The following is a 15151-nucleotide window of genomic DNA, read 5'->3' on the forward strand; positions in this document are numbered from 1 at the left end:
TATGTCATTACTGACTAACAATACACTACTTTGTGCTATTACATCATCAGTTAACAACACTAAGAGTGTAAAGCCATGCTAGCAACTCTGTCAGGCTGTATTTCAGGATTTCTTTAAGCTGAATGCTAATATCGGCATGCTAATGTGTTGATGTTTAACAGGTATGCAATATTTACCATATTAACATGTGTGTTAGCATGACAATATTTGATATTTAGCAATAAACATGGGGTTCAACTTAGGGTGATGAGAACGTCATTAGTTTTGCAAACATTTGGTCAGAAGGATGGGGCGAAGTTTGACCTGATGATGGATCAGTGGTTACTGGTGATCACCAAAGTGATTACCATTGATCCAGAGGGAGACATGTCTGTCTGGAACAAAATGTATAGCAATGCATGTCAGTGAAGGTTCTCAGTCATCCAGGTCATGGTCTGAGTAGTAAATTCTTAATTTTGCTGGCCCGAGATTAAATACTCTGCACTCCCCGTCAAAATTTAGAACTAAAGAAGCTTCCTGGATGAGAGTCGAAACGTCTTCAAGAACCCTAACAAGTCCAGATGCCCTAAGAATTTACTACTCAGTATAGCAATGCAGCTGTCAAGAATGTCATCCAATCCAAAGTGGTGAACTGCAGCCACGCCACTAGCGTAGCTAAAGGATATGCTACGTCCATAAAGTAAAACGTGAACTTCTCACAGTAATGCTGTATTTTGGACCTACTTAGAATTCTAATTGTTGTATTTAATGAAGTTCTTGCATTACTCAGGAGGTTTAGGCTTACAGATGCCCGTCTGTGTTCACTCACCATCATTGAGGTCCTGCAGCAGGTTCTCCTGACCAGAGAAGTCCAGCTTGACTTTGATGCTGACAGTCAGTGTCACAGCCTGGCCAGGCTTCAGAGGCAGGTGAGACAAAGCCTCCTCTAGCTCCCAGCTCAGAAACTCCCCAAACACTTTCTCTGCAAACACACAAAGGGAAAAAGATGCAAATTGAAAACAAACAAATCAAAAAAAAAAAAAAAAGAGTCAGAAAATGAAGGTACTTCTGCACTGGGGAAAAAAAGATGGAACAACTTGCCAAATTGGCTTTCACATTTTTGGATGCAAATATTTTTGGACAATGAAAACAAAATGACAGTGCTGTGCTTGTAGCCACAAAAAGGCTGTGGGCACATAAGCATTTAACAGGAAAAAAAAAATAACTTGTGTTGTCAGCTATTATCTGCGCAGTTTGTGCAAAATGATATGAGAAGATAAAGACACTTATTGTATTTGCTGCAGGTTGCACGTCACTAAAGGAACGTGTGCAACTACAGTTTTTCTTTTGCAATGCGCTTTCCAGAGCAACAAAGCTGCTGATTGGCCTCCTACCTACCGTCCTTTGGCTGCTCATCACTCGACGTAACTCTCTAATTTATGCCTCCAACCCCCATACCTGAGACGAATGACTCAGCTGCATCCACTTCAGCCAGGAGCATCAAATGAATGATACATCACCTGAATAAAGCATGTGTTCTGTCTGTGCAGGTGAGCCATTCCTGCTCTTAGGGACTATGGGAACAGCGAGCAGGTTGATTTTAACAGAAGCACGAGAAGGGAAGATGCAAGCTACTGCGAAAACAACTGTTTACGCACCCCTGGTTGATTCATAACCAAAGCCTTTAAAATCCTCTAAAAGATGTGAATGTAGGCACCATTAAATAAAGATTTTGTGAATAACACTCCACTTCAAATATTCATAAATTCACAGCTCCTTGCAGTGAATTGAAGACAGAGAAAGAAAGAGAAAGGGGACAGGGAGAGAGGCAATGGGGAAATGATTTAAAAGAAAAAGGATTGGGAAGAAAAAACAAGTTGAATATGCAACACCAGGCCTCGTAATTGAAAAGATAGACAGCAAGGATTGTGGATGGCGTTATCAAACGATGAGTCATAAGAAATTGTAGCCACGACGACTGTCGAGCAATTTTTCATGCATTATTTACAGTATTAAACAGAGACATTGCTCAGCTTGAAAAAACAACATAGAGATCATGTCAAAGCTACCCCCAAGCAGATCCAACACAGCCTCTATTTCAAACATTGTCCAGAAAAACAAGGCTACGTTTACATTTTCCATCCCCTCTGGCTGCGACTCCCCTGCTTTTCTTTCTTCCTCACTAAACCATTAAAAAAAAAAAAATCATTAAAAAATGTAGTGGTAGTATTGTAGTGGAGATGTAAGGTATGTATGACAAGCAACAGTCAGGACCAATCAGAGGAATTTGTGTAACTGTTTGACACAACATTTATTCAAATAAACGCTCATTCAAAATTTACTTTTTGATTGAAGTATTAAATGTCAAGATTTGGGAAGATAAATGATAAAACAATCTGACCAATAAGTTCTTTAGCTTTCGTAGAAAAACTAAATGATTGTATTCACAGCTTATCTGTGCTATTCTATAGTCTAAAGGATTTCAAACACCTCCACAGCAGGAAGAAGGACCATTGCTATCATGAAGTACTACATTAACTTAAAGGAAAAAAAGCAGAGCCACTATATCACACGACAAAGGCCATTAATGTAAGAAGATGGATGACTAGCACTGACTGATTTAATATCGTTTCCCCCAACACAACGTGGGAAAAGTTAAAGTAAATTGTTTAATCACAATCACATATCACAATCAAGATGGAATATCTGAAGAAAAATTCAGTGCCTAAGCAGAGCAGCTTGCGTAACACTGTTGGTCAGCTGGACCACCAGCTGGTCACAAAGTTTCCTTGGTGCATTCTTCGTTCTTGTAAGGCCTGGTACCTACATTACTAACAACGCAATGCAACTCAAGAGCCTGCAACTCACTCTGAGATTTGGCTAAGTTATGCTTGAAGCGGTTAATGTAGCCTCGAGCCTCTGATCTCAAACAGATATGATGAGAGGGATACAGAGGTCTGGTAAGCTCACTTCTTTCTACTGTTTTTCATTTTCAAACTTGTAGTCTTTGGACCTAACTGTCTTTGGCTCAAGTGCCATCATTTGAGGGCAATTATCGGACTTCACACAGGTCTTCTGCACCTTTAAAACAATTTGTTCGACATATGCAGTTTTACCCTCCAACACCTGTAAACAGACATTAATGTATAAAATCAATGAAGTTCCCTTTTAAGATGTATTCATGCATCCCAATACATATACATATGTGATGATGAAACAAGTGTATGATTGATCTCAATCTTTTTTTGATGATTTTCCAGATGAAGTGAAACCAGCCCCTTGCTGTTGCAGCTTTAATACTGAGGGTAAAAAAACTTGATTGCACAGATTGCAGTTGGCGACTATGTTTCAATTCTAGTTTGTTTTTGTTATCTATAAAGTTTTTATGAACCCGTATTTATTTTTGAGAAACCAAGCTCCTATCTTATATGTCAAGATGGCTGTGGTTGTGACAGGAAGAGTAATGTTTTGCTTGTTTGTCTCCTTATTGTGACTCTGTATCTTTTATTCATTCAGCATCCACAGAAAATGCAGCAGGCTTCAGAGAGGCCCTCTCAGCTGTGGCCCGTATAACCACTGCCAGGTTATAACCAAGGAGGCACAGGCATGTGGCAGCAAGGAAATGTGACCACCACACCAGGAATGGTAAGTCCTGTCATCATGCAGCTGCACTGCGACACTACAGCTCCTGTCACTGCTGCGTGAGTGATCCTCTGCCTAATGATCAAACATGCAGACAAAGCATAACATCACCACATATGGAAAGCATTCTGAAAGGGATATATATATATATATATATATATATATATATATATATATATATATATACATGTATATATATTATAGTATATAAATACATGCCATACACATATATATATATATATATATATATATATATATATATATATATATGTATATGTATATATGATGCATTTGGTGATAAATGTGGGCCTTTCTGTGTGCAGTCCGAATGTTGTCCCTGCTCTGGCCTCGTTGTTGTATGCTGGCACATGAAAGTTAATCCTCCTGCAACCAGGGCATTGGTTAAGAGCTAAAGTTGCTCCCCAGTTCCCATTGGAATCCCACTGCTTTCAATATGTAAATGTAAAGAGTGAATTTCCCAGTTTGGATAAATAAAGTAATTAACAGAACTTAAGTCTGTTTGACAGCTGTGAAAAAGCTCACTGGTGTTAACTCACTTCTAGCTGCCTATATTTAGAGAGTTGTATCCATCTAGAATCCACCTTCAAATAATACCATTTTAAGTGGGTGATTCCTCATCATTAATGGAATGAGGCTGTAAAACACCAGTAAAAATTAGATAGAGCAGATTAAAAATACACATTCATTCAAATGTGGTAATTTCAAGGACTGCGCTTCAAGCACTTTAGAGAAACCGTGGCTTTGGTTTTCAGAAGAAAGAACTGTCTGATCAGCTGCACTGCAATGCAATTAGCAACTTGGACTGAATGATGCAGTCGATCAGGCTGTTCTTCATCTGGGGCAATATGTGAGCTTTGGCTGAACTGCCATTTTCTGCCACTTGAAACCTTTATACAAAACTCCATCAAGTAACAGCATGGGCACTTGAAGAACTTGTTATTCAATAAGATGAAAACTTAGAACACAGAAACCTTTGCAGTGCCTAACAAGAGATGTGAAGCACAAAAGGTCCGATACGGCTGCAGCGCAGAAACAAGAACATTCCAATGTGTGCTAATTATCAGCCTCTGGAACAACCTGGGAACAATACCATGCAAATATGGCTTAGTTCAAAGCCCAGCTTTCCAGGAGGCCACTCTGGTCAGCATAAAACAGAACAGACTCTGCCAGGAACACTTCCTCTGTGCTGACTTTAAAGTAAAATAAAACCATTTATGAACATTAAAAATCCTTAACAAAATAGTTCTGCATCCCACCTGATTCTCAAAACAAAACTGGATAACAGCTTTTATACCGCCAAGATGACAATCGCATAAAGCCTTGAATACAACTTTACACAAAACAAAGAGAATCCCTGCAGGATGACAAGAGTTTTTCCTTCTCCCCACATGCAAAACACACCCTCTGCACTGTTGTCTCACTTTTCAGACAGTACTTCACAGACTGTTCACTAGCCTTTAATATAAGCAACTAAATTATAGACATTATTTCATAAATAAGGTATTCAACTCATATCACATTTAGTCATCACTATAGGAAAAAATTCTGTCCCTTTGTTTGTTAAATTTATTGTTATAATTTTTTTTTATTGCTTAAAGTCAAGAGAAAAAAATCTTTGGGGAAATATCAGAAATGATCCTTGTGCTCTTGGTGGCTGGCCGGGGGCGTGTTTCTGTTTGACTGACAGCAGCTGGCAGGCTGACTTCCACAGCAGCTGAGCACATTATAAATGATCTCACGCAGACTGACATTAGCAGCACACTTTTAATGCAAAACTAGGAGGCGCCATCATGGAACCAAAACACATAAACTGTAAATTTTTCCCCTTGTGTTTCAGCAAGCGAAAAACAAGACAACTGATTGACAGAGCAGAGCATGTATGTTGTAAAAACATGCAATTTAATTTTTTCTGTGTCCTTTTTTTTATTATTGTTATTGTTAAAACACTGCATGAAAATGACACTTCACAATTAGACCTTCATCTAAAATCTGATCAAATCTGACAAAATAAATTCCAAAATGTTTTATAGCTGAGGTGCTGCAGTCTTAAGAACAGCAAAAATTTAACATCATAAATGTTAAATACAACATATAAACCTACATATGGCGTTGCTTGCCTGCCTTGTTGCTCAGATGACCCTGTGTTGATACTGTGTATACGACAATAAACCTCTTTGAATCTAAACACAAGCACAGAAAAGCATTAAGGAAGAGAGATTTTCAAAACATCACATGCATACTGCTCAGTTAATGTTTGACTACACCAGTCTGGTATAAATAAAGAATATGAATGTTGGAGTGCTGCCACTCTGCCTGCAGCTGATACTAAAAAAAAAAAAAAAAAACTGCTGCAAAAGTCAAAATAAAATTCACACTTGTTTCCTAGAGGAGAAGTGAGGCAAGTGTAACAAGTTGCAATCTCTCCAGGAGAAAACTAATACATCTTAGTGAGACATGGATGGCTTTATTCTTTGCCGTCTGCTGTGGAACAGCTAAACTCGGTTCAGCCGTTGGCTGATGGAAGCCACAGGTTCCATTTGAACACATGCAGTTTTCAACAGCTGCTAATATCTTAGGTGAAATTTCTTGAATAAGCGTTGTTGCAAGAGCTGGATACATTATCCCTCAATACAACTACTTACACAATCTCAACATCAAACACTACCACAGACAGCCAACAGGAACAAAGTAAAACCTAAATTAAATCTAAAAAATGATTCCTGTGACACAATCCAGACAGAAGCTGATCTGACATTAAAATGGCCTTCAAAGGTCTCCCAGCTCAGATGTGGGGTACTTAATTGCTAACAGGGGTTCTTTCTTTGTACTGTAATGAAGCCTGCTGCGTGAGGACACCTGAGGAGATGGCCGAGTGGAAAAGGAGAGATTCTAGATTGTGGTCACAGTGTTACAGTCAGATAAAATATAAGGCAGACTGTTTGGGTTACAGTATGTGCTCATATATGTTCATAAATACAACATCATAAGATAATTCAGAGTGAGGGTGCAGATAACCAGAGAGTGTAAATGATAACATACCGTGTATTAACAGTCGTGTTTTTTCCTGCTGTAGATAAACAGATAAAGAGCTCAACAGTCAGAAACAGAGTTTAACTAAAAAACAACTGAAGCAAGTGCTAATGGAGTGAACCACAATATGTTAACACGAACATGTTCTAATGTTCGCCCTTTGTGCGTGTGTGTTTAACGGTGAGGACGACACTATCTATACATCAACAGTAATTGTTCTAAGACTCGCTGCATGTGTATCAGAGGTAGTCTAAAGAGTCTCTGCGATCCAAAATACCTAAAACGGTACTGACTGCAGAGGTAGAGATAGCTGAGAGTACTGATAACATTATCTTAGCTTCCAGACGCCGCTGCTAAGCTCCCTCAAGGACAAGAAAGAGGGAGACAAGGGAAAAGTTATTTGGATACTTAAAAGTTCTGTTGATGCTAACAATCAAATAACCAACATGACACACTCCTGATGTGATAATCAAATGATCATCATTTTAGAACAGAATCTCTGTATTGTATGTGTACTGTATCAGAGTTTAGTCTTCTAGTGACTTGCTGACTGATTCATAAGTAGTCAGTTCTTTCAATTTGCGCATGTACCAATCAAGCCATTGTAGGCATACAATATGAATAGACTTTTTCAGCAGTAAAAGGAAAACTACAGAAAAATACTCACACACACGTTCTAAGAAGACAACATTTCTAATGCATTAGGCAGCCATTGACAGTGTGCACAGAGTGTAAACACACCTAATATTTTCTAATGTTACAAGTTTAATGTATTTATAAGATTTAGGTTTTATTTATAATTAAATGAATTTTAAGTTTACTGATAAGTAAGATCTGATGTTACAGGTATATAATATGTGTGGGGGATGATGGGCTGAAGGTTATAATAATGATAAAAGGAAATACAGAATATTGGCAGCCCTTTCCTTTAATATATACACTCACAGGCCCAAATCGCTTGTACCTATGGCTGGATATCACACCTCAATACATAACCAAGATAATGGAGGGAATATAAACGAATCATGATGACTGAATAGCCATAAATACATAAATAAATGAATAAGTAAGTAAATGATTAAATGAGACTGTAACTGTTCTCAAATTAATACATGAAACATTAAGGCCATAATTCCATCATGTTCTGGCACTTGACTGATAACTAAAACCATATTTATCATGATTTGCCCAGATTGTAATTTCAGTATAACAGTAGTGAGCAGAAACACACATTAATCTGCATCTTTCTCTTGCTGATTAGGAGAAAATTAACTGAGCAGCTGATTTTTCTTTGTTCCTGACTTTGGAAACTAAATGTAATCATAAAAGGGCAACAAAATAAGGATATAAAGATTTGAATTTTCAGTGTTAGGAAACCCTGCTCTCCACAGACGTGATGTAAGGAATTTAAGGACCTGAGTTATTCCTTGAAACTGGAGAAGCTATGGATTTGAAGGAGAGAAGGTTGGGAGAAATGAAACAATATAAAGCAGAAAACAAAGAGAAACTTCCAAACAAGGGTGAAGACGATGCTGATTCATTCAGAGGACATTTGAACATGAAAGTGACAGAAGAAAAGCTTTGAGTTTCTCTTCAGGACAATTCTGTCTGTTATAAATTTAGAGAAAATGACAAACGAGCACATACAATCCACGCCTGTGTGAGAGGAAAAATATCTCCATGCCAGCAGGTGGCAGTAGTAGTAGTGAATTTATCATTCAAAAAGTTAAACACAAATACAAAACTGCTGATATTCAGACGGTCTTTCCAACAGAGTCAGTCTTCAGTTGTTTCATCAGCCAAGTCATTCTCAAAATATTATATTATCAAATATTACAAAATTTCTGAAACTGCATTTTTAAAGATATACATGAGTCATTATCTAATTAAATATGTGCCGATCTGCATAAATGTCCTGAACAAAACTCACATTTTTGACTTAAAAAAAAATGTTAATGACAAAAATCTCAATATTGACCAATGCATGAAAAAATCATCTGCAAAAAAAGTATATAAAGTATATAATTAGATAGACAGATAGATAGATAGATAGATAGATAGATAGATAGATGGATAGATAGATAGATAGATAGATAGATAGATAGATAGATAGATAGATAGATAGATAGATAGATAGATACTTTACTGATCCCGAGGGAAATTCAAGAGAAAAAAAAAATCAAGAAATTAAGAAATAAGTCTACTATAATAATATTTTTAAAAGCGATGCTTTGATTTGGTTCATTCAACTTTCAAATGTTTGTTGAAAGCCTTCCTGAGTGAAACTACAGATGGTGTTTTTCTAATTCAGGACTAGAGAAGTCAGTTCTTTTTGCTTGTTCATCCAACATCTGAAAATAAGATTCCCTTTGAGGTAAAATCATATTTGCGGCCTAAACCATTTCCAACAACCATAACAACAGTTCCATTTCAAAGAGAAGTCTTGTTAACTGGAGAGACTACATTGTACCTTGGAGTGCGGCCAGCAGGGAGCACAGAATGTAAGAAGCAGGGAGACTCTGAGAGGTAGACAGTTAGTCACTGGATGACTGTCTTCAAATCACTGCCTATCTTAATTACAGTCCCGTACTAATTACTATCGACAGGACAATTCTTATCCACCTTAGAGCAAGGACTCCACTGGACTTGTAATTCTGTGATTCTCTCACCGCACTGACACAGGGACATAAAATGTACATCAGGGCCGCCCAACAAAGATAGAGAGGCCCTTAACATGCATGTGAAGGAAACTGAGAGTGAGAAAAACATACCACTGAGCAGTGCAAGGTAGACAAGGTAGATGAGTGTTAACCCTCAGTGTAGCTGTTCTTCAATTAAACACAGAACTGGTGCCATTCTGGAAAAGTCAGATGAAGCCCGTACACACTGCTGGGAGCACAGGAAAAGGATTTTTCTGGGTTTATCCTAAATCTACTGAACTCCCAAGGTTGAATCAGAGGATATACGATCCAATTGGGTATATTACGTGTCAAGAAGGTTGGAAAATCTTTGTTAAAACGTTTGGAACGGACTGTGTGTGGTGGAAAAAAAGACTTTACTTACACAAGTCAGAGAAAAAAAAAGGATAAATGATCATGAAAACGTGACAATGTTTCCGTGTAAAAATATTTAACACCCATCAGGCTTAAAATGTACTTATTTGAACTGATGTAGAAGCAGTTTCTTGTTTAATAGTGTTATTTAACATGATTGGTTATATTAGTGGATATGTTTTTAATAACTAGCTGAGATGCTGAGGTACGCCTGCTTGGGAATCACTGCACTAAAGAAAAAAGAATCGCAGTACAAAAATACCAAAGATATATTCTACAAAACATCTCTGTTATTAGTGTCAACAAAATGTATAATGGCCAGTGATTTGTGATCAGATTTATCCATCCATCCATCCATTTTCTATACCGCTTATCCGTCAGGGTCACGGGGGAGCTGGAGCCTATCCCAGCTGACTACGGGCGAGAGGCAGGGTTCACCCTGGACTGGTCGCCAGTCAATCGCAGGGCCAACACACAAAGACAGACAACCACACACTCTCACACTCACACCTAGGGGCAATTTAGAGTAGCCTAAATTAGAGTGTAGAGTGCATGTTTTGGTATTGTGGGAGGAAGCCGGAGTACCCGGAGAAAACCCACACAGGCACAGGGAGAACATGCAAACTCCACATAGAAGGGCCCAGACCGGGATTCGAACCTGGAACCCTCTTGCTATGAGGCGACAGTGCTAACCACTGCACCACCGTGCCGCCCCGTGATCAGATTTATCTAACTTAGAAATTTTGTTTTCACTGAAAATTCAATATCAGTCGAGTTCTCCTATCCACTGTGATATGAGACAGCTCCAGAGACCAGCAGGGCTGGTTACGTTTTAAACTCAGCAGGGCTGGTTACGTTTAAAACTGACAAAAACGTAAAACAGACAGCATGAAAATAACTGCATGAGAGTATTTCAAATTATGTGAGGACAAAGAGACATAACTAATCAAATAAATCAAAAACTTTTCAGATATTTTGAACAGTTACTGAGAAGGGTTTAAAATCTTATTTTGCACTTGAATTACTGTTTAGCACATGGCTGGATTGCTGACCACAGGTAGCACCGCAGAGGCACACGAGGAGTTAAAGCAAACAGAGTTGAACGCGTGGAAATGTTCCTGCCCATTTTAATAATGTAGCTGCTTTCTTCACACAGGCAGCGAGACAAAGGCAAAGCAGCAAAAGGGAGAGGCAGCCAGTCGGAGTGAGAGGGGACTGCAGAGATCTGAGGGCCTGAGCAGGTGTTGAACAAAGAGATGGAACACAGAGTGAAAAGCCACGGGGGCATGAAAGATGTAGAACCAAAGACAACGGGCAGTGACCTCTGTGCCACTGCGGAGACGAGGACTGCAAGAGACTGCAGCACAACCTCAGCGGGTGATGAAGTACATCAAAAGCGGTCCTGACTTAAACAATGCGTTAGCAAAAAACTTTGTCTACACATATGAAACAGTATATCATTGTTTGTTATAGCACGTTTAACTTTTAAGTCTATCCCTCTACGTGGTATTAATCCACAAATTGCCATTCCTTTCTGACACAACTCCCTGTTCATTTAGTCACTGACATCTGATATAAGAAATAAAGAACCAACATATGCAGCGTTAACCATCATGATATCAGTACCAACCTTTGGTGCTGACAGTCTTAGAGGTTAGCTCCAGTGTCTCAATGTCCTCCGATCCAATGTTCTCCAGTTTGATGGTCAGCTGCTGGGTCTCTCCATTGAACAGCTGGACGGACACAGTGCTGGACAGCTCCTCTTTGGACATCGGCTGAGGCGTGTGGGCTGATCTGTTTAGTGGAAGACGGAGAACTTCAGTGATAACAGAGAGTAAAATGTGCTCATTTTCTTGCCTTTATTCCCTTAAAGGGCTAATATAATTTAAGACTTTGAAGAAAATGTGTTAAGAGATAACAGGCATAGGATGGAGAAGGTACATCTGATGTGATTTGATACAAACATGCCAGTTATACTTGTATTTGAAGAACAGTTCTTGAGGCGTTAATCAAGCAGAGATGTGTGAAAAGAGATCGTTTAAAATGCTCTCCCTCACGTTTTGACAAAGATGATAAAGGCCTTTTGGAATCTCATTAGTTGGAACATCATTTGTTGATGGCTTTCCTCCCGCGGTGGGGAGTCCTGCTGAGACTTTAGCACTGCTTTCAGTTATTTGTGGGATTTTCCATCAGAGCTCATTTGGGTTGTAGCTTAACATGTTACCAGAATTACCACCATGCCAGTCAAGTTGCCATGTAGTGACGGACAGAGAGTTTGTCAACAGAAACCACCTGAGGCTCAATATCATCAAAACCAGTGAGCCTGTGATGGACTACGAGGTATCAAATATGGATGTTGCTGCAAAGAAGCTACAAATTCCAAAACGTGGATGCTTCACACTCATGTTCAGCACAGAAGATCCGTACAGTCAGCCCAGTTTTAAAGGAGGACACCCAAGATTAGAGTGAGCAGTTCAACATCTGATCAAATGTGAAATATGGTCACAATCTGCCTTTCTTCCCCTGAGTTATGATGTTTAATAATAGACAGAAAACATTATGATGTCACAGGGAAGTTGGACTTTGGACCTTTTGGTTAAAAAAATGGCATCACATTATCATTTTATTCTATTAGACATTTCTGTGTTGTTACAAATAGCAGCTGAATTCTTGAGTTATGGCTAAAACTTGTTTTGTGACCACCAAAATCTAACTGATTCATCCATGGATATTTGTGCTAAATTTGAAAGAAATTTCCGCACGGCGTTCCTGAGATATCATGTTCATGAGAATGGGACGGGCAGAGGAATAGACAACTCGAAAACATTTTACCTAATAGCCATGGCTATTTCTGGCACTGAGGTTTAAGAAAAAGAAGAAAAAGACAATACAGTAACTAGCTGGATGCTACCACAGTGTGTGGCTACTACTGCTGGGTTAAATCCTGAGTGAGAGAAATTTAGAAAGAAATGTTTTATATCGCAATAATATCATTACTGTGAATTCTTCTGCTCATGATAATCATCCAGTGAAAATCTCATATTGTGACAGTACTTGTTAAAACTGCTTGTTTTTCTGGCTACATCCCAGTCAGAAATCCATCAAAAATCGGATCAATATTGAGCAAAATTAAGAAACGCCCAGAATTGCTTTGTATCCTACGGTTTCATGTACTGGAAAGAGAAGGAAATGCACAATACAATTATGTTTCTTAGCAACAAAGTAGTGATCTGAAAGAAAGGTGAAGGGTCATGTGCCCCAATACTTCTGCCTATATAGTGTATGCATGAAGGGGGGGGGGAGCATATCGCAAACTAACGGCATTTATATTCATGCAGATATACAGTATGTGTACATTTATGTCAACATATTCAAACGTAAAGACAGACTGACACAGCAAAGTATTTTCATCAGCTGTCAAAAGCAAAACACCCGCAGCTGATGCTTTGAATTTTAAAGAGCGTCTGGCATCTGTCTTTGGAAGCAATGTAAACAGCGGAGCAAAAGGGAACGTACAACATTACGGAAGATCAATGTGAGCGTTTGCTACAACTTCATCATGCCTCATTATACATGCACATGTTCAGTATCGTTACTTTAATATGCAACAAACACTCAGCCCGAGGCTACAATTACAATGCCAGTCATCACCAACTGCCTAGAATTTATTATGAGCTTGACAGCGGGTCAACACAAAAACAACTCTTACTGACATTTCAGATGCATTTTGAAAGTTGAAATACAGCAAAGGTGGAAAATCTTTTTTAAATGAATAAACTGAAATATCTAAATGGTTTTGCAACTACATTAGCAACATGGATTAATGCGGGTACGGGCAGCACATGGCTGGAGGCACAGAGCAGATCTATGCTCAAGGCCTTTAAAATGTTCTGAACAACTAAAGCTGCAGTTTAACACTGATGTTAGTAATGTGAAAAAGAGGAGCTGTAAAAACTGCAGCTTTTAGCCTGAGGCAAAAAAATATCCGAGAAGTCAATGAGGCACCTTTTGCCACTGAAGCCAAAACTGAAGGTCTACCTGTGGGCTCAGTGAACGCACCCCAGAGACGACATATTAGATCTGGATTCTATTTGCTTCATGTATCTGCTACAGTACTCTTCCAACACTGGAGAATAAAAAGATTTCCCACATCAAAAGCTGCTGAAGTGCTGTACTTACAGGCATGACCTAAATAGTGGATTTTGCAGCAGCTCTGCTGTCAGAATGATTTACAACACTCCAACAGGGTGCTTTACCTGTTATTTTCTGGTAGTAATTTAACCTATGATTCCTCCTCTTATGTTACTGTTACCGTATGCAAAATGTCATTACACCTACATGAAAAGAAATGCTCCTGCTACTAACAGAGACTGCAGTTATTTCTGATATTAGAAAAAAAAAAAAAGTATTGTTTCAACTAACGTTACCAGCGTTATTTATCAGGTCAAGTCACAGCCTCGAAATAAAGAGCGTTTAATCATATTCACTCTGAAAACATTTTTGCTTTTTGCCACCGCCAATGTATTGACTCAAAATATGTGTGGGTTACATTTCATTGTAAAACTTTTTGAATCAGAACTTGCTGTAAGTTTTAGTACATGGCAGCCCATTTTTATAGACACAGGTCATCTAGGTGTTGGGTTAATTTCAGAAAGAGTGCAAGGATAGTCTAGTTTCTGAAATAAATGGTAGGGTGACACTGCCAGCTTGTGTGAAATGCTGATGGATTGGTGTGAAGGGGAGAAATAGAGATTTTGTACTAACTATAGGATTGAACAGGGTCGCTATAAGCAGTATCACCATTTTGATTTAAATTAAAAATGTATCGAAATGAGCTTTCAGCTTCAATGATCCAAATCCAAAGCAGCCTTGGTGACTCTCCTGCTATTTGATTCCTCTCCACACACACTCACTAGCGTACATTCTGCGTGTATCCAAAGGAAAACAAAACTATTCTTCCAAGACAGAACAGCTAGCTTTTCCACATCCTGCAGCTACATGTCCAGACATCCTGCCTGCATGAAGACGATCAGCTAACCACTGCCAGAGATAATTCAGACAGCACTGAAGACGTTGGATCCGTTATTGATTTGTTTATGAGGAGGTTTTACTCAAAGAACTCAAAATTTGTAGCAATGTTGATTTTTAAACCACTACATGCACACTGTATGAAGTGACTGCACTTTGGTGACACAGAAAGTGGTCATGGGAAAAGACTTGATCGTTAATTTGGCATATGTGAGTTGAAAGATTGTTGACCGTCAACCAGTGACACTCTGCTGAACATTTACCTTTTGTTACTTTTAGAAAATAGAGTATCAACACCATCCAAGCAGAGTGCAGTCTGTGCGTGGCAGGACAGTGACAAATCTTTCATTGCTTTAGCTCTGTACTGGAGCACAATGGATGTGAAATGAAATAATGAC

General features: G+C 38.8%; 1 protein-coding gene across 6 annotated transcripts in view; it reads right to left on the bottom strand.

Moving 5' to 3' along the window:
* The window catches only part of trappc9 (trafficking protein particle complex subunit 9), a 193064-nt gene that overhangs the window by 133593 nt on the left and 44320 nt on the right, over positions 1–15151 (bottom strand). For all 6 annotated transcript variants that reach the window (XR_006845927.1, XR_006845926.1, XM_046418121.1 and 3 more), the window contains 2 exons: positions 11356–11519; positions 809–961 (listed from right to left, as the gene is read on the bottom strand). Coding sequence is in view for 4 of the 6 variants with exons in the window: in XM_046418121.1 (XP_046274077.1) it covers positions 809–961; positions 11356–11519 (317 nt within the window). In the remaining 2 variants the exon portion in view is untranslated. The remainder of the gene's footprint in view (positions 1–808; positions 962–11355; positions 11520–15151) is intronic.

This window comes from Scatophagus argus, chromosome 17 (assembly GCF_020382885.2).
Source record: "Scatophagus argus isolate fScaArg1 chromosome 17, fScaArg1.pri, whole genome shotgun sequence".
NCBI classification, from domain to species: Eukaryota; Metazoa; Chordata; class Actinopteri; family Scatophagidae; genus Scatophagus; species Scatophagus argus.